Raw genomic sequence first — 19,901 nt, 5'->3', positions numbered from 1 at the left:
TTCCTGAACACAGGAGGTCTGAGGTCAAAATGAGAAAAAAATTGTTATGTAAATATCCAAGGATCCTGCTGCTATAGCACTTTAGAGACTGAGCTACTGTTTCCTGGGGCTTTCCTGTCTGTGTCCCCAAGGGTGTTGTATGATCAACACACTGACAGATTTCACAATCAAGCAGTGAAAATGTGTGATCAAGAATTTCACTGATCTTCAGACTAACCTTTTTTACAGGTCACAGTTTAACTTGCAATTTCCTTGATGTAGTAGCTTTAAGATTTTCTTTGGGCAGATTTTCTTTGGCTGCTCTAGACGGATTTCTCAATCCGCTCTGTGTCTTCTGATGGAAAGTGCTGGATTGAGACTGACTGATGGAAAATGCTGGATTGAGACTCATTCCTTCACAGACAAGAAACAGCAAAGTCAACCTTCCTTTCATGCCGTCATTTCTGCACTGCATCCTTCCTTTAGACAAGCCTGGGTGGGGGGTAATAAGAACATCAGCCTCTAAGGGCTAGTACATTTGCCCAGTCCCTCTCCGAAATAGGATGTGATAGCTCCCCTTTGCAGTTGGAAGATGATTCAATAATTCTACCCCAAGTGTGAGTGGTGAAACTGTCTTTTGGGAGTTTAAAGAGCCTTTTCTGAAATTCTAGTGAAGTCCAGATGTCTCATAGCTTTTGTGATCCTGTGAGCAGTTTAGAAGGAAAATCTGTGAGGGATAGGGCTATGAATCATCCGTCTATCCTGTGTCCATGAAGACGAAATAAAAACTCCAATCCAAAAAGAATCCATTTAATTCTGGAATTTTCTGACCTATTTTGGTGCAAGCTGGTCTAAAAAAAAAATTAAACTACTCTCCTGATGAGTTTCTCATATTGTTTACTTTTGTAACGTTCTCTGTGGACTAGGAGCCAGAAATGACGTCCACCCCTCGTCCAGCATCAGAGAATAAGAACTTCAGAGGAAGGAATGCAACTTCATAAATAGCAAACCACAGACACTAATGGGGAGCAGAGGCAAACCTGCAGGTTAAAAATTCGTTGCAAGAGCAGCCCATACATCCACACTGCCTGGAGATTCAAAGATGATTTCAGCTCTAGCCTTTGTTTTTCTCCTCTGCCTCTCTTGTCCTTTTTCATCATGTCAGCAGAGAAGAGCAGGTAAGTAATTTTAATTATCTCTATATTTTCTGGACTCGTATGCTTTCTAGACTCCTATGAAAATTATGTTTTGCAGAAGGGAATGAGGAAGAAGGTAACATTTCAACTGCATCTACTGAAGCCTAAAAACAATGTTTAGGGATTTTGTAGTTTCATATGAAACTTGAAGCTTAACTGTGTACATGTAGATTTTTTTCCCCAGTTCCCCTCCTGAGTAGTGAAGTTTTTTTAAGAAAAACATTTATTCTAGGGCAACTGGAAATTTTGTTGTGTTTTGTAATGACCTGCAAGAGAAACTTCACATGAATCTGCATTTTTCATGTGATTTAAGTTAAAAAACAGACCATACAGAATGTCCTATAGCAAGATCCTTGGATATTCTCTTTGCTTGTGCACATAGAGCTCAGGGAAGCCCTGACTTCTAGGAACGTAGCCATGCTAAGTTCATTACAGAAGTTCCACTTCTCTGAACAGCCCGTTAGGGGAATGCTCAACTCGAAGAGGATCTGTGAGATCCGGCAGACTCAGACTGTGTACCAGAGATTCAGGTGTGTGCTTGTGGAGACTGAATGAGTCCATGGAGAAGGATGCATAGTAATGGCAATGTCTGCAGGCGCACAGATTTCCTTTGGAAATCGCTCCTGAGTGGTTGAATCATTGTTGTGAATTTGAATATTAAAAAACCCCCAAACTTTTATTTTAAATTCTTCCCAGGAATAGCGGAAGCTGCCTGAAGCCTTCATGCAAAGCTTATTCAAAACCTCTGTTTGAAGTTAGAAATTATGTGCAAGCTCCTTGTTTCAATAAAATAAGAAACATCACTTTAATTCAGTCTTTCTGTCTTAGAATGACACACTTGTGGTACTTTCAATTTAGTTCCCAAACCAAAATGTATTGGAGAGGTTACAAATATACATAAAGTCCTCTTGGTTCTGTGCGGGGAAGACCCACGAGGCTTTCAGGCTCGTTTGTCACATGAGAATGCCGAAGTTGCTGTACGAAGTCAGTAGCACGGGCTCACATCCTGCCTTTGGCACTGGCAAATTCCTCATGCTCAAGGAGGCAGACCCCTAACTCCAGCTAATTTTCCCCTGAACACACAGTGCTGTTTGTAGAAGATACTGCTATGTCTCTTTCCATAAAGGTTTGCTTACGTTACAGGCAAGGTGCGAATTCTGTTTGAGGATCGATTAATCTAGAAAAAACTTGAGAAATGAGGTTGTACTTTCTCATGGCAGACAGGAGAATACCAGATTCAAACTTTGTGTCCAATTGTTTTTAAATGGTTCAAGTTTTCTTAAAACTTACATAATTCCAGAAACAATGAGCTGCTTCCATTCATTCTTCGTGAGCGAAGCTGGAGTATAGACTAGATTTTTAGCATGTCTCAACGGGCCAGGCAAGTTTAGAATCTAGCAGATGGGATGGAAAAGTCATGTTAATCTGCCCTAGCTGACCTTGTATGATGATTTATATCCTCTGTTCAGCATAGCTTAAACGGGATTTTGCAATGTTGCATGGATGAGCAGATGGTATCCTTTGTGTCCCAAAGCCACTACACAGCAATTTGAAACTGCCGCTACCCAAAAAGAACCCGTCTCCAAAGTCTGTACCTTGAGAACAGGCGAGGCAACGGCTGATGTGCCCGTTTTCCACGTTCAGTACTTGGCAGCACGTTTGGGATAGACTCAGCAAAGAGCCTTACTTTAGTGGTGCCCTTCATAGCAGCTTCCACAGCACTGAATTATTAATTTGCTGCTTTTGGCAGCAAAGCCTTCCTATGTGTGAACTGCAGAGACCATGCCAGATTAACAGCTACCACAACTGCCAGACTGCCAGGCCAATTTGTTTGCTGAGGGGTAACTGTTACCTACCCGACAGGCATGGCTGATTATCACTGTCTGCCCTGCCCACAGCAAGTTCTACCCTATGTGCAAGTCTCCGTTAATTCTAGGAAGCTTCTAGTTAGGAACTGGCAGAGTCTGGTGTGGAGGAGTCTGTATCTTTAATATTAAGCTTAAGTTAATATTATCAGTTGGTTTGTACTGCTAATGGCTCTTCTGTGTTTTTCCTAACCACTTTGGGTTTTTTAGGAGGTGAAGTTGGGCCAGAAATGCTGGAAGAGATGAGAGAAACTAACCGTGTGCTAATGGAAGTTCGAGACTTGTTGAAACAGCAGGTAGGTGAGAAAGGGACCTAATTCCTTATATGCTGCACAAGAGAGATCTCTGAATCCTCTGCCTTGTGTGCTGAGTTCTGGAATTGGGGAGCTGCTTCTTGCGTTAAGTGAAATGAGCAATACAATTATTGCGCTGCAAACCAGACTCAAGAGGTGGTCTCACAATCAGATGTGTAAGTCTGAGATAAAGTGGATTCATTTGAATTCCAAATTCTGCTGCTTAGAACCGTGTCCGCTGAAAAACAGCATACATGGAGAATGAACTCTTTAAAAAAAGACACGCACACACAGTGGGTATATGTTTAACTGGAAAAACACGTCACTTTTTCCTTGGTTTTGTGGGCTCATGAAATCAGTAGAGAGTCCAAACTGAAGATGGAAGAGATCTTTCAGCCATCTATTAGGGTCCTGGAAAGGGAAGTCATATGAAGTCTAAACAAGCTCTCTATTCACTGTTTCCTCTTGTTGTTTTAATCCTAATCCTTTCTGGCTCCAGTTGTTTCTTAGGGAACTTGGAACTTCTTGGGTGCTTAGATCTTTTCCCATTTTAACGAGGAGATGGTGGTTTGTCTGGTCAACTCTCTTTTAAGTATAGAAAAAGGTTCCATTCTCCCTTTATCCACTCTGGGAGCTGAGGGCAGCAGCCTCTGCCTGCCAGATAATTGGAATGGCAGACAGGTCTCTGTGCCAGTGCAAACTGGGCGGCCTCTAATCTGCAAAAACATCTGTTGCATTGAGTTACTCTCACATTTCAGGCTGCTGCATAAATACCCAGTGTTTACTAGGAATCAGGTCAGACATGGTTCCTGGCAGCCTCGAGCAATGATTTCCAGTGTTCCCTTCCAGCTTAGCACTGCGTCTCCACACAGGTTTTCTATTTGTTCTTTCTCTCGATCTTGCCACCTACTTTTTTTTTTTATCCATGGCCTTTTTCTCAACAGCGCTTTCAAGAAAACTCTTCCTCAGAAGACAAACTTGCATATACAACTGGAGAGCCAAGGTGGCAGTTCATAATTTCTTAATCTGTGCAAAGATTTTCTAAAACTTACTTCTCCTTGATTCAGCATCTTGGGATGTTGGCAATAAGGATGGCAAAAGGCGTAACAATAAAAGGCCAATCTACTCTCCTGAGCCAAAGGCTGAAGGATTCTTGGCACAAAGGAACCGCTGATACTCATTAGCAGTACTCCAAATTCTCCGCTCTGCTCTCTGTCACCCACTTCTAATGGGAGACGTTCTGGGGATTTGGGTTAGATCTACCTCTGCATTAACTATTCAAAATACATGACCCCAGGCCATGTTGGAGGGATGAGAGAATCTAACATAGAATGAAAGCTTGCCCTTACACCTGGGAGCTGGCAGAGAGACATGAGTAGAAGCTTTTGTCAAAGTACAAAGTGAAATGACTTAATGGTGGAAACATGAAGTCCACAGGGTGTGGAAGGGAGGTCCTGAGCATTGGTCATAGGTAGCCAGTAAGGCTTTAGCAGGAACTAAGTCTGCTAGGATTGCTGTCTAAGATGCTAGAGAGCCATATAAATGTTAGCTTGAGGCTGACATGCTTACTTGTGCCTGCCTGTCCCATATTCCTTTCTTCACCAAAGGAACAGCATCTTTGCACTGCCGATGCTACATATTATCTCTTTACTAAAGCAAGCTTGAAGGAATAGGGGCCTAGAGGAGATCAGAGGAGGTCTGGAGGGAGGAGCTTTTGTGAATAGATTCTAAATATCCCCATGGCAAGGGCATTAGGGCCAACGAATGGCATAAGCAATGTCAGAGATTATTCATATATCTGCAAAAATGGCTCACAGGGGAACCTCCTCCTGACTTCACCTATGCAGTACCTGGGCTGCAGATAAAGCAGACCTCTCTAGGACTGCTAGTTCAGCATCTTCTAGAGCAGAAGACCCAAATAAAGTAGATAGCTCTTTCTTTATAGCACTTGTTTCTGTGTATTCAAGTCAAGTGTTTCCTGCATCTGTGATAGAATAGTATCATCAAGTTAGCCTGTAAAAACACTACAGTAGGGAGTGACTTACAGCAGGGAATACAAGCCACCTCAGCTTCCAGAAAGTCTGCAACATAGACTTCGGGGTGAGAATTAATTTGTTTGTAATTTGTCTGTGCAGTCTCAGAGAGACACGCTGTTTTCTGGCAGTGGGGCTATTAGTTTTCGTGGGAGCAAAACTCAGCCTTTGGCTAAGTGGTGGTTCTTGTTTTCTTCTAGATTAAGGAGATAACATTCCTGAAGAACACAGTCATGGAGTGTGATGCCTGTGGTGAGTTACTGAGCTGAGTCCTATGTTCAACTGCCTCCTCCAAGTCCTTCATACCTTTGTGTCCAAACAAGTAGTAAAATGCCACCTGTGACCATCTCCCCAAAGGAAATAGCTTGTTTCACAATTGTCCCGAGTGTCACAGGGTAATACTCAATATTAGTGATGCTTTTTTTTCCCCACAACATTCTGCACACATGGAATAGTGTTCCATGCTGTTCTTGTGGTTCAATGGCAGCTGAAGCCATTACCCCTTTCCTGATCATGGTGTACAGAAGTAGCCTTAAAAAGCTTATCTTTCCTTCCAGCAAAACCACAGCATTCGCTTACTTCCACTGTTTCTGAAATAAGCTTTGTTAGTGGTTTTGTGACATACCATGCTGTACTTCTCAGGGTAGCCTCATTCTAGTGCAGAAAGCTGCCCAACCACGTTTCGTAATAACCCAGCCCATGGCTGATGTTAGAATTGCCTGGGAACGCACGCTGGGTATCCTGTGGGATATAGTTGGCTACTCCTGAGCTGCAAGTGGAAGAGAACATCACCCCCAAGAGGCATCGCTCTGCTATTCCTTCCATCCTAGTGCTGCCACCATCCAAGCAAAGAGTTCTTGGAGATGCTCTGTTATTTGCCAGTACACTCAAAGGGTGGAGCAATAACCATTTCTGCCTTTGGAGAGATTGTACTTCTGCTGGAAAAGAGATTAGCCAAAGCTTTTGGGACCTGCAGTACAGAAATGCATTCACCCACAGCAATTGTTTTAATAATTTGCTCATAAAACCGTCCTGAACTTTCTCTCTGTTACTTGATTTCTGCCTTCCCCACTTGCTATTCTGCTTTATGAGAGTTCTTCTCCTGTACTCCTTACTGTAGAATTTGAGCCTCTTTTAGTCATGCATTGAACAACGTGACTCACAGCAGTCATGTGCTTCTCTCATTGTTTCTCAGAAAGAGAAGCGTGAAGAGAAGAGGCCTTGTTTTTAGTGAAGACTTTGCTGCTGGTGGTGGCAGAGTGTTGGTTTTTTGTTTTGTTTTGTTTCAGGTTTTTTATGTTGGGCTTTTAAGCAGGAGAAAGCAGGAGCAAAAAGTGTCCTTGCCACTTAGAGCAGTGGGTGTGGGAGACTTGTGACAAATCTAGTTTCTGGGAAAGTTTATTCACAGTCTTGAATTGGCCTTCAGTGAAGTTCTGTGTCCCATACAGATTAATTTTGCAAGTTCTGTTGTGCTGTGGGTCAGGTCATGAGGATGAGGACAAAAACCTGGCATTTGGTTGAAAACTTTAAGGGAAGCTGGTGTGCAGCGGTGTGGGGACAGGCTTGATGTGCTTCTGAATAGGACTGCAGTAGCATTTTATATGGCTTAGAATTTCCTACACATCACAGTACGTCATGCTTAGGTAGACTGTATTGCTGTATTCCAGCCTAGAAGTGATGAATGTCCGAATAACAGATTGATTTCCCAGCTGCCAGGATGAAGTGAGGTTTCCTAGCCTTGTGGAGATAGCAGGTAGCATGTTATGCATAACATTATGGCATGAGAGCCTTATGTGAGCCTGATGTGAGTGTATTCCTGCTACAAACCAAGCTGACCTGTTTAACATGCCTGCCTTCTACAGTGGAGATTTTGGCTGACAGCCCTCCCCAATCTTCCCAGATTTAAGCCTGTGCTGTGTGGGTTCTGCTTTAGCCAGGTGTCTGAGTCCACACTGCCAGTGAGGTGTAGCTGTAGAGGAACCAGGGAGAGAACTGATCTCTGTGGAACTCCAAAAGCAAGGGTGTTGCACCAACAAGGAGGGCAGCATGGCAAGAGTTTTGGACTGGGAGCTAAGACTTCTGGGGTTTCTTATTTATTTTTTGTCTGCTCTGACTCAGAAATCTGTCAAGCTGCTGCTTCTGGCTTCATTTTTCTCCATTTACACAATAGAGTTACAACTGCTCAACCCTCAGAAAGGATGCAGGGAAACGTCCTGTGTATGAAGCACACTGATATCTTCTGAGACGATGGGACCACCTGATGATAGTCTCCGGCAGTGAGCTCTGTTCTTAACGTTCCTCTTGTCCTCTAGGCATGCACACTGAGGCGACGGGCCCTGTCATCACCGTGACACAGTTTAACAGATGCCTCCCAAACTCCTGCTTCCCTGGAGTGGCCTGCACTGAGACCGGCACTGGCTTCCGCTGCGGACCCTGTCCCCCAGGTTATTCAGGCAATGGGTCACAGTGCACAGATATCAATGAGGTAAAAAACAAGTAGGACAGGCTGGAAGTTACAAAACTGGCTCGCTTTTCTTGGAGTGTTGCAGGTTTGTCTTGTGGTTGTAAAGAAAAGTCTTGCGATTCCCCTAGGAGCTGAAGTTCAACAGAAACATCATTTCACTGGAAGGCAGTCTGGATCTCACCCTCTGTTCCATGTTGGTTTTATATCCAGTCTAGCTAGGCATTTCTTTCTAAAAGATACATAAGCTCAAACAAAATAAATCTTTTCATTTGTACCACACAGGAAGGTGAGTTTGGAAGACCAGAACAGTCCCTTTTGGTCTTATAATCTTTTGAGCTAATGGCTGATGAGTTGTTAGAGATAAGATTTATTATGTGTGGAATAGAATCAAATGCTTCCCGAATAGTCCTTTGTACAATAAATCTTACCACACTACTCGCATTGCTTTACTTCTGCCTTTAAATCAAACCTCGCTAGGCAGATACTGTTTATTTTTTTTTAGAAAGTGTGGCATTCCATCAAGTTTACTCTCTGTGTGTACGCAGAGCTTTACGCAACCATTAATTTTGCGTGTCCATAAGACTCCTCAGTTCTGTGGTTCCCAAACCATAGTCCTATGCTCGCTGATTAGTCCACCAAGCAATGGTAAGTGTCTCACAAAGCCCTATCACCTCTGTAGCGTTTCAGTTTAAAAAACTGCTCAAGTTAAAAGGGTCAATGAGAGATTTTGAGATTGATGATAATCTGTTAGTCACCAAAACGTGGGAACTGCTCTATTAATGTAATGCATCTGCCAGTACAGAGCATAAGAATTCAGCGAAAATAATAAAGTGTTGGAAAAAATAAAGCAAGCATTAATAACAACTTTGGAAAGACAATTGCTTCCCAGAGTAGTAAACAAACAACTGCTCTTGTCTTTCAAAACCAATGTAAGAAATTATCCAGTTCTCTGGATTCAGAGACTGCCAGGAAGGAAAGTGTAAAGTGAAGCCTGCTCTTTGCCTGGGCAATTGATGTCACCTAAGAAGAATTAGTCCTGAAAGTTGATTTGTTTTACTTGTCTGCACATATTGGGACTTGGGAGAACAACTGAGATGGGGAAGCTGCATTTTCCACTTGCAAGGAAAGCCAGGAACTTCCATGCATTTTTGTTTTATTCTTTAAAAATAAAAGCACAATAGCTGGATCTCACCCAGCAAGGCCTGCTCTGAGAGCTGCCTTCACAGCTGGCCTGGAGCGAGCCTGCCTCACAGTTCTGCACAACCTCTTTCTGGTTTACAGTGCAATGCAAACCCCTGCTTCCCGAAGGTCCAGTGCATTAACACCACCCCTGGCTTCCGCTGTGATCCCTGCCCTCCCGGCTTCACTGGGCAAATGGTGGAAGGAGTTGGACTAGCTTATGCCAGGGCCAACAAACAGGTAAGGCCCAGAAACTTTTCTGTCTCCTTCAGAAGCTATTAAGTCTTTCCCCTCTGTAATTGTAATTCAAAGGTCTTGGAGCCCTCAAAGAAATGGGAGGGAAATACAAGATGACTGCATTGTATTGGTGGGAAGACTGATGCAGTGAGAGGAGAGACTTGCCAAGGATGTCCTAGCACATCAGCAGCAAAGCAACCTCCACTCCGAGACCTTACCTCTGCTGAATTCATGCTGGATAGAATGTTATGTCTCTGATACCTTTGTGGCTGTGAAGCCAGCCTGGGGAATCCTTCATACTAGGACACAGAAGAGTTGATGCAGCTACTGTCCCGCCCACTTCCCTGACAGCTATAGACAGATTAAAGTAAAAAAAAAACCAAACCCACCTAGTCTTAGTATGGTTTATAAGAATATATTGCCGAAAGCAGAAATGGCATGTGGCTTGTGTTATTTAGACAGCTGCTAGCTGGTCATAGGACACAGTCTTTGACCTTCTTGCTCCATTGACTCTCTTCTATCCTTTTACAGTAAGGAGATACTCTGACAGCTCAGCTCAGAGCTAGGCTATTTTGCCAGGCTAAAATCTCTAGTGATTCTGTAGAGGGTGAACAGCTGGCCTGGGGTCAGGAGTATCGCTGGGATCTGGCTCAAGCTTGTCTGAAGGAAAACTTTGAGCTGTGTGTCCTAGTAAGGTGTGTCAGGGGCTTTGCTTCTGCATCTAGTGATGCCTTAATTCTGTAATCTCATGTGGTATCTGCTTAAGAGTGAAGTTAATGTCTATTTTGTTCTTCCTGGGCAGATTTGTACTGACATCAATGAATGCGAGACAGGTGCTGCCAGAAATTGTGTCCCAAACTCTATCTGCATCAATACACGGGTAAGTATTACTGGAAAGCCTCATGTGGATCGCTCCTCCCCAGGCTCTGGGGCCTCTGTTAGCTGTGGCAATCCAGCTGCTGAGGAAGGTTACAGCAAAGGTTTGCCAGAACTCATGTTATAGTTAATTCCCTATTGCTTTTTCTTGCAGGGATCCTACAAGTGCGGGGCTTGTAAACCTGGCTTTGTTGGGGATCAAGTCACTGGCTGCAAGAGCCAGACAGTGAGACGCTGTCCTAATGGTGAAATTAGTCCATGCCACGAAAAAGCACAGTGCATCGTGGAGCGCGACGGGTCCCTCTCCTGCGTGGTAAGGTCCAAACTTCCCTGCGATTGGGGTCTGCTCACTCCGGTTTCCCTTGCACTGTGCTTGCTCTCCTGGGTCTGCCACTGCCCTCTCCTGGAGAGCATGCCTTCCCGACGCAGACCTGCTCTCTACTAACACCTGAGCTACAGCGATACCTTTTTCAGTGCTCTCTGGAGAAGTGCAGTGCTCCTGGCACCTCAGATCCACTGTTGGTTGGTTGGGGTTTTTTTGCCTGAAGCGCTACAAATTTGTCAGTCATGGAACATTACACGCAGCTGAGCAGGGAGAAGCACTGTTCAGCAACCTGCTGGAGCCAAGAAGTTTTGCTGCTGCATCTGTCTTTATGGTCTCAGGAACAAGCAGAGAGCTTGTGTCTGAGCTATTTAAAATGCTATTTACAGCATAACTGTTTCTTCCAGACAATATTTTTCCTGTAGAGCGTTGTGTACCTAGATTTGCCATGTTTTGTGCTGGTTCTCATGTAAAGCCTTCAATTTTGGAGGCATATGGCCATCAGGGTACTCACCGGCAGCCTCATTTTGTCTATCTGCTGTCTTCCAGTGCCTCGTGGGGTGGGCAGGGAATGGCTATGTCTGTGGGAAGGATACAGACATCGATGGAATCCCTGATGAGAAGCAACGCTGCTCTGACAAAAAGTGCCGCAAGGTAAGACGCAGTTGTCTCATGTTTTGCTGGAAACAGTCTATCAGAGGAATCCCTAACCAGAACTGGGCAATTCTGATTTGAGGGCAGGCCTTGGGTGCTGGTGAGACCCTGCCCAACCTTCAGAACTCAGGCTAAATGACGTGCACAGCTTGCTAGCCGGTCCTTTGTTGCTTTCTTTTCAGGATAACTGCATGACTGTCCCCAACTCTGGCCAGGAGGATGCAGACAGGGATGGAATTGGAGATGCTTGTGACGATGATGCTGACGGAGATGGGATATTAAATGCTGAGGTTTGACTTCTAATGCTTAAGCCCTGACATACCTAAATGTACCCAGAGGTCCTGCAAAGCAACTGCCTACACCTTTGCTGTGGTTTAACCCGGCAGGCAGCTAAACACCACACAGCCGTTCGCTCACTCCCCCTCCTCAGTGGGATGGGGGAGAGACTTGGAAAGAAAAAAAAAGTAAAATTTGGGGGTTGAGATAAAGACAGTTTAATAGGACAGGAAAGGAAGGGAAAATAATAACGATGATAAAAGAATATACAAAATAAGTGATGCACAATGCAATTGCTCACCACCTGCCGACTGATGCCCAGCCAGTTTCCGAGCAGTGGTCACCACCCTCCCAGCTAACCCCCCCCAGTTTCTATACTGAGCATGACACCACATGGTATGGAATATCCCTTTGGCCGGTTTGGGTCGGCTGTCCTGGCTGTGCCCCCTCCCAGCTTCTCGCTGGCAGGGCATGAGAAGCTGAAAAGTCCTCGACTAGTGTCAAGGACAAGTTGTTTAGCAACAACTAAACCATCAGTGTGTAATCAACATTATTCTCAAGCTAAATCCAAAACACAGCACTGTACCAACTACTAGGAAGAAAATTAACTCCATCCCAGCCGAAACCAGGACAACCTTTAATGTGAATTTAGAGAACCTGCAGGTCACAGCATGCAATGTTTCCTTTTAATCTGGATGGTCTGAAGACTCCAAAAACAAGCAGACAGGAGAGAACATCATGGCACTGAAGAGCCTTTACAAATGATGGTCCCCTGACAGTTAGGGATTCTCTCTCTCACTTGGTCAAGCACTGGTTGGAGATATTTTCAGGTGCTACTGGTATTCCCTGAACAGGCAGTGACTAGGCTGAATAGAGGAAACCAAGACTGGCTGCAGATAGGCTGCTGGGCTTCTCAGAGCAGCTGGTCACACACCTCAGAACTTTTGTCTTTCTTACTCCTCAGCAGCATGCTCAGTGCCGAACGTTTCTCCTTAGCCAGTCCCTCTCTCCCGCAGGACAACTGCGTGTACACGCGCAACGCAGACCAGCGCAACGCAGACAAGGATAACTTTGGTGATGCCTGTGACAACTGTCGCCAAGTGAAAAACAATGATCAACGGGACATTGACGGTGATGGGAGGGGAGATGAGTGTGACGATGACATGGATGGAGATGGTAAGAGCAGCTGGAGAGCATCCTCAGAGAGGTGCATATATACTGAGCTAAGAACCAGAAAGCTATTCAGCATGCAGCTAGAGATCCTCACGGCAGGTAACAGCCTCCAGAGGCTTGAGCTCTGCAGGAGTAGAACTAATTTCTGATGGGATAAAGCACAGTTCAGTTCTTGAGATGCTAAGATGAGCAGTCAAGCCAGCATCCTTCACAGTTCAGCTCTTGCAGAGTTTAAAGATCTATCTTCAGGATGGTGCTAACAATTTTTATTAGCACTCTTATTGTGCACAATCATGTCAAACCCGTCAGACTTAAGAGAGAAAGATGTACCATGCAAACTGATCTCAGTCCAGACAAGGACGCTACTTTGTGCTGCAATTTAAACTTATGAAAAAGTATGGGAACATCCAAGTTGTTAGCAGCTACTGGCTCAAGGCAGTATGTGTCAGGGCTGTCTTCCGGGGGAGGGGGGAGAAACCTGGCTGGCTTTAGAAACAGTCTGTGAGCTAATGATGCCGTATTTGCACAAAGCCTGCTTTCAAAAGCCAGAAATCACAACTGCTGCTGGCCTGAGACGTACGTATTTATTTACAGAGTATTTCCAGTGCATCTAGTGCTGTTTGGGTCTGGCTACATCCTGCCAAGTAGCTCCCTGCTGGCATGATTTGCTGGTGTAGTAGGTAAATGCAGAGAAGTGGGAAATGAAGTCATACAGGTTGCCAATTAGATTGTTCCTGTCCTGTCTCAGGCCTTGAAAAGGCACTGTCTAAATCTTCCATGTCAAATAGCCAAGATTAACCTTGACTTATTTTATAATTATATAGACGTCTACTTTAGAGGAAAAAGACTCTGTCACGGTTTAGAGAACCGCAGACAGCTTCATCTTCATCCTCTTGGCCACTCACTCCTGCACAGATACGATGCCAGTTTGGAGCCATGTTCTTCACGTCTTTAGCTTCCTCTAAGGAATGCAGTTAAGGACATTTCCTCTCAGGTTCACGTGCAATAGCATGCTCAGACATCCATCGTGCTGCAGTCTGGAGTACGTCTTAAGATCAGTTGCTGATGATCTCTTCCATCCTCCATAGCTGCTAGGATGTAACTTAAAAGCATTTAAAATGTACACAAAAATGGAATCTGTTGCTTTATTGCATGAATTCAACTGTCCTAGATTTTTGCCATCTCTTACATCCAAAAAAGTTCTTGCTGCATAGACCTTAATAGCCCTGTTGCCTTGATGGGTCTACTTTACATGTTTTACAGGGATCAAAAACTCAATGGACAACTGTAAAAGAGTTCCTAACCCTGATCAAAAAGATAGCGATGGTGACGGAGTAGGAGATGTGTGTGACAGCTGCCCAACAGTCAGTAACCCAGACCAGGTAAGTAAGCACTCCCAATTTTGCAGTCTTATGGGTTCATTTCTCTCACTCAAGACAGTGCTCATGTTATCTGCCTAAGGTGTGCATACCTGGTAACTCACCAAGAGTACCTCTTGCAAATTTTAGCTGCCATCCTGCAGTACAAAAGTACAGCCCCTCGAGATCAAAACATCCTGGGGTATAGAAGAGTAAGTCAGAGAGGAAGTGGTGTGCTTTGGACTTCTTTCTTCCTACCCTGCTCATCTGTGTTTAGCAATAGCGCTGCTTGAGTTCATCCGGGCAACTTGTAAATCCTGCAGAAGGAACTCTCCCGCTGTTGTCAGCTCTGTTTTCAATCAGAACAATCATGGCACTGAGGCTAACAAACACCTTTCTCTGTTCTCTTTATTGCCTAATCCTCCTCTTGATCTATAGAAAGTTTAAATTATTATTGCTTTATTTTACTAGAAAGATACTGATCATGATCTAGTGGGAGATGTCTGTGACACCAACCAGGACAGGTGAGAGCTTGCTGCAAAAATTATACTTAGGTTGCATGAAAACTTGGGGATGGAAGGGGAAAAAGCATGTGTTGGCAACTCTGTGATGACCTGGCTTGGCCTTATTCGATAAAAAGACGAGGTTAAGGGAGGTGGAATTTTCTTCAGACCGCAAAAAAACTTGCCACTGGCCCAAAGGCTAGCGGATGTAAGCTTGCTGACAGCAGGCTTGCTTGTCATTAGCTGCCACTCACAGATTGGTTAATACACTACAGCTGGAATATTTCTGATCTATTGTTGATGTAACTAAAATCACCAACTTCTGCTGTTCTTGTCGAGGATCCCAGCTCCTAGAAAGGTGTTGCGTGCTTATTTTAAAAGCACACGTCAGTGGATAATCTTTACCTGTAATTTTCTCCACCAGTGATGGGGATGGCCACCAAGATACACGGGATAACTGCCCATCAGTGCCCAACAGCTCCCAGCTGGACACAGACAATGATGGGCTGGGAGATGAATGTGACGACGACGATGACGATGATGGGATTCCAGATGAGAAACCTCCAGGCCCTGACAACTGTCGGCTTGTCCCTAACCCTGGCCAAGAAGACTCAGACGGTAAGGGAAATGGATGCACGTTAGCCCTGCATGGGGGTCTTCTGTTCCTGGTGGCCAATGCATATCAGTTTCACCTCTGGAGATAGACAGGAAGCAAGATCTCCTCAGTACTGACTTGAGACAGTCCTATATCATTTTCAGATCTCAAATAACCCTGACATCAGGATCATACTTGGGAAAAGTTTTCTTCCCGAAGTGTCTACAATTTGAGGCGTTTCTTCTGTTCACAGTATCTCTGCAAGAGAAGCCTCAGGGTTTCTTTGCAACTGACTTGAAGGAAGAAGTGTACCAGTGCTCTGAACGCCTCTTAACCTTGCATAGACATGGCTACCTTTAACCGTGCTAGCCAAAAGCTAGCTGAGTAAACCTCAGGTGCAAGGGGCAGGAGAAATTAATGAAAGCTTGTTACTCCTTTTTTTTTTTTCCTGTCGTGCTCTCAGGTGATGGTGTGGGAAACCTTTGTGAAGATGACTTTGACAGAGACATGGTGATTGACAGAATTGATGTGTGCCCAGAGAATGCAGAAGTGACGCTAACAGACTTCAGGGCTTTCCAGACGGTTGTATTGGACCCCGAGGGTGATGCACAGATTGACCCCAACTGGATTGTCCTCAACCAGGTAGGAGACTGCTCCAGAAGGGGCTAGTGAGTCAGGTGGGAACAAGCCTGTCCCAAACTGGATGCGGTTTTCACTAAAAGACCCTGCAGGCTTAATGGTACTGTTCAACCATGTCCTAATCCTAGAGTCCCACCCTTGGTGTACCTCTCCCCGATCACTTAACAACAGTAAAGTTAGTATGTTTGGAACTGTACTAATGAGTCAACATTCATCTTTCTCAGGGCATGGAAATTGTCCAGACCATGAACAGCGATCCTGGCCTGGCTGTAGGTGAGGCACTTATTTTTGTCCTGTTGGAAAATTATTGCTCATTAACTGCGTACTTCTCAGTGCAGTTACTTTTACGTGTATTTCAGACGCTACTTAATGATTCCATCCACCTCCTGGGAAAACATTTTCTGTAGTAGGCAGAGTCTTCAGATTTGGCTTAGCAAAGTCCACCTTCCCCATCTGAATCCGGAAAGATATGGATCTACATTTTATTGTAGAATACGGAGTATTTGTTTTCCTCCCACTTACAGGTTACACGGCATTCAACGGAGTGGACTTTGAGGGCACGTTCCATGTCAACACTGCCACAGATGATGATTATGCTGGCTTCATATTTGGCTACCAGGACAGTTCCAGCTTTTATGTGGTCATGTGGAAGCAGATGGAACAGACATACTGGCAGGCAAACCCCTTCCGAGCAGTAGCAGAACCTGGAATTCAACTCAAGGTAAAGCCGCCACTCAGAAAGAATTCAGTAGTGGATTTTTGCTTTTTTCTTAGCTGTGCTGCTTGGACACATACAGTGGGGCAAGCAGCTACGGTCAATCAGTCCTTTATCCACACATTTTACCAGTCTCCTCTCTGTCTTAGGCAGTGAAGTCTAAAACAGGCCCAGGTGAGTATCTCCGCAATTCCCTCTGGCACACCGGAGACACCACAGACCAGGTCAAACTGCTGTGGAAAGACCCTCGCAATTCTGGCTGGAAGGACAAGACATCTTACCGCTGGTTCCTGCAACATCGGCCTCAAGTCGGATACATCAGGTAAGGGGTTTACAATTTCCTTTGCACAGCTGAGTGGAAGGTTAACACACAAAACAAGCACCTCTAGCGCAGTCCTGTGGTAAAGAGGAGGGAGAGCATCCGGCTGAGGAACAATTTCTACAAGGCTCTGTCAGTCTCACGTTCATGTCAGACACACGCTTATTCTCTTCTAGAGCTCGCTTCTATGAAGGCCCTGAAGTAGTAGCAGACACTGGAGTTGTCCTCGATACAACTATGCGAGGAGGACGCCTGGGAGTCTTCTGCTTCTCCCAAGAGAACATCATTTGGTCAAACCTGCGTTATCGCTGCAATGGTGAGTTAGTTTTGAAAGTCAAATACAGACATTTTTGCCATTTTGCTTTCAAGATGTTAGTTTGTTCTTGGCTAGCCCACATGTACAACTGTAGCAAGATGTCAGGCAGTAGCTTATTCTGGTTTTCATTTCTGGTTCTACTTCTAATCTACATTTGCTTTAATCTCATCCTCCCCAGACACCATTCCAGAAGACTATGAAACATTTAGAGTTCAGCAAGACTAACCTCTGATTTAAACGTCTGTCCAGCAAAACTTGCTTTAAAAAACGTGCTCAGCTGTCCCACTATTGCCTCTGGTATACTGTATAAAGAACTGTAAGTAACGTACCACTGCACTCTGCACAGCACCAAGTGTCAATGCATTATCTGGCATCTTTTCTACAACAGCAACTTCCTTCAAACGCTACGAAAATGTATTGGAACGGCAGAGGTGTAGACAGCAAGTGTGAATAGAAGCCTGTGCTGCTGTGAACACTAGTTCTCTACGCTGCATGGAAAAAGATGTGCTGAGAAGCTACCTGCAGTAGCTGGAATTGTTTGAGTAAGTTTAGCATGGATGATTCCCAGGAATCTTTTCCCTACTCAAAGGCTCTCAAGTGTGAATGTTGTTCTCCTTTTCAAGACCTACTGCAAAGCAAACCCAGCACTAGTCTGAAAAGGACACAGAGAGCAGCCGATGTACAAGTTGCTCACAAAACATTAAAAAAGGCACTTTAAGGAAAGTATCTTTGTTCTGGAATGTTGGATAATAAATACTCTGGAATGCTGGATAATAAATAATAGACTTCTCCTTGGTCATGTGCATGTTGCTTTTTCCTCTTCTGAAACTCTTCCGATACGGACGTGTAACAGAGAAACCCTCAAAAGCTGAAAGCAATAGTACTGCTAGAGAGCCCCCAGCTGAATTAATAATTTTCTTAGCAGTACAAATGCACAGGGCCACTTTTTCTTTCAAGAACCTCCCTCTGGTCAGACTGTCCTACCTGGTTCCTGTAAGTGGCAGTTTTAGAACGATAAACGAAAGCTTTGTGCTTGATTCGTCTTATCACACCATGCCAGGACTCCCACAGATAGACAGCCGAGGAGCTGGGGAAACTGAAGCTGTTAGTATCACGGGTGCTCGCTTGAGCCGGGAACAGCAAAGGGTTTCTATAGTTGGTAACCTGGAAAGCCTTAAATCCCGCACCACTGTAATCCCCAGCCTTTTCCAGGTAAACAATAACCCAGCAGCATTCCAGCCTGCCTAAAGAGACAATAAAAGCCAAATTTTGCAAGATGCTTCAGGTAAGCAGTTCACGTTAATTATACTGAAACTTGCTCATGGTTTCAGGAGACTTGCTCGTGGTTTCATCAGAAAGGCAGTTCCTGCCGAATACTTAACAGTGCGGTTTTGCAAGCTAGTTAGAAGTTTAGAATGAGGCTGTGAGATAAACACCGTCCACTGGATGTGCTGCTTCTGTTAACTGTTACCAAACAAGCAAGGCGTGAACACAACATTTCCTCTCCTCTTGGAAAGCTGATGGCAAAAGCTGCACTTTACCAAGCGCGGGTCTCCACAGCTGTGTGCATTTGAGATTCACATTCCGGAGGCAACAGCATAAGCAGAGAGCTGCCAGAAGAACACTAGTTCTGCTAACTGGCTCATTTAGAGACAGTCTGCTTACTGATCACAGCACTTTGAGAACACCTCCCTTCGCCGTTCTAAGACTGTCATGAAAACGGCCACTAAGTTTTCTTTCCCCAAGAGGAAAAAAACGCAGATGAGGCAGTCCAGAGTACAACATCCCCTACGCAAAACGGTTTCAAGTACTGAAGGGACGTTATATAGCTTCCAAGAAACCGATTCCAAAGTGGATATGGCCAGAGATGGTGTGTTTCCAAGCCGAGAGCAGAAGTGAACTGCCTTTCGCTTGGTCACTGGAAGGTCAGGAGCATTCACTCAGTCTTGCTGCAGATCGACTTAGTTACGCCTCACACAAAATACTCAACCAGAACGAGAGCTTTCCCCGCAGCACACCTGTCCCTCAGGTCAGAATGCTGATTGCAGATGAACCTTCCCCACAGACAAGCATAAAACAGCACCAGAAAAAGACAAATTCCATTCAAAGGAGCTGTGAAATAACTGCCCAGGTTGAGGGAGTTGGTCATTCTGTCCCAGCTGCCTCAGTAGCGTAAAGCTCTTTTCATCACTGGCTCTACTTACCTCGATGACCATCCTAACGCAAGATTTACTGCGGTGAAGGCTACACCCAGCTGTTGAAGCACGCACGTACGACAATTTACTTAGGCAAGTCTGAACATTTACACGCTCATTTTCTCTTTCAAAAATCCAGCGATTCAAATAGACAGACAGACTCTCCTTACCCCAGAAAGCCCTAAAATGACGCAGCAGCTCAGAAATGTGCCTGAAGCCCTGACTTGAGAATAGTGGAGACGGTCACCACACCGTCGCCAGGAGACTTCAGAACGCAGGGACCGCTTCTGGAGACAGTTCACATTTTGAGACTTACCACAACACTTTGCATCTTTTAGATCCCTTTGCAGTTTCCTCTTGGGAGAGTAATAGATCAGTTTTCATAGCTGGAAGAGGCCAGCTAACCAAAATAATTTGGTTTTGCTGTTTCTTTATAAACATTGAAAACACCAATATTTCAACACTGAAAACCTTCAGTCAAAAAGCAAACAATCAATCAAACGAAACTAAGAAAAAGCTAAGCAGCCCGAGACAAAAACATTTGAACTTTTATTACATTTCATTTACAAATAATGCAAAGATACAAAGACAAAAGCCTTCACACAAAAAAGAAAAGATTGAAAAGAATGTACATTTAGTTGAGCTGCTTTTTCACATCATTTCTCAGATTGCAAACACTTAAAGCCAACTTCAGCTTTCCACTTTACCTATAGA

At 44.6% G+C, this 19,901-nt stretch overlaps 1 protein-coding gene across 1 annotated transcript; it reads left to right on the top strand.

Moving 5' to 3' along the window:
- Positions 1-578: 578 nt before the first annotated feature.
- COMP (cartilage oligomeric matrix protein) lies at positions 579-17,787 on the top strand. The gene is made up of 19 exons (XM_076359369.1): positions 579-1,157; positions 3,251-3,336; positions 5,567-5,618; positions 7,679-7,851; positions 9,112-9,249; positions 10,049-10,126; positions 10,277-10,435; positions 10,994-11,098; positions 11,281-11,388; positions 12,391-12,550; positions 13,811-13,929; positions 14,377-14,429; positions 14,833-15,026; positions 15,467-15,645; positions 15,867-15,915; positions 16,167-16,363; positions 16,507-16,679; positions 16,853-16,992; positions 17,171-17,787. The coding sequence occupies exons 1-19, from the start codon at positions 1,082-1,084 to the stop codon at positions 17,215-17,217; spliced, it is 2,286 nt and encodes a 761-aa protein (XP_076215484.1). The 5' UTR covers positions 579-1,081; the 3' UTR covers positions 17,218-17,787.
- The last annotated feature ends 2,114 nt before the right edge of the window (positions 17,788-19,901 follow it).

Source organism: Aptenodytes patagonicus, chromosome 25 (genome assembly GCF_965638725.1).
Source record: "Aptenodytes patagonicus chromosome 25, bAptPat1.pri.cur, whole genome shotgun sequence".
Classification (NCBI taxonomy): domain Eukaryota; kingdom Metazoa; phylum Chordata; class Aves; order Sphenisciformes; family Spheniscidae; genus Aptenodytes; species Aptenodytes patagonicus.
This window is presented reverse-complemented; position numbering and strand designations above follow the sequence as displayed.

Excerpts from the sequence above, each read along its gene's own strand:
- COMP (XM_076359369.1), top strand. The coding sequence starts at position 1,082 with ATGATTTCAGCTCTAGCCTTTGTTTTTCTCCTCTGCCTCTCTTGTCCT. Across the intron at positions 1,158-3,250 it reads ATGTCAGCAGAGAAGAGCAG|GAGGTGAAGTTGGGCCAGAA; the intron begins GTAAGTAATTTT and ends TGGGTTTTTTAG. Across the intron at positions 14,430-14,832 it reads TGTGACACCAACCAGGACAG|TGATGGGGATGGCCACCAAG; the intron begins GTGAGAGCTTGC and ends TTTCTCCACCAG.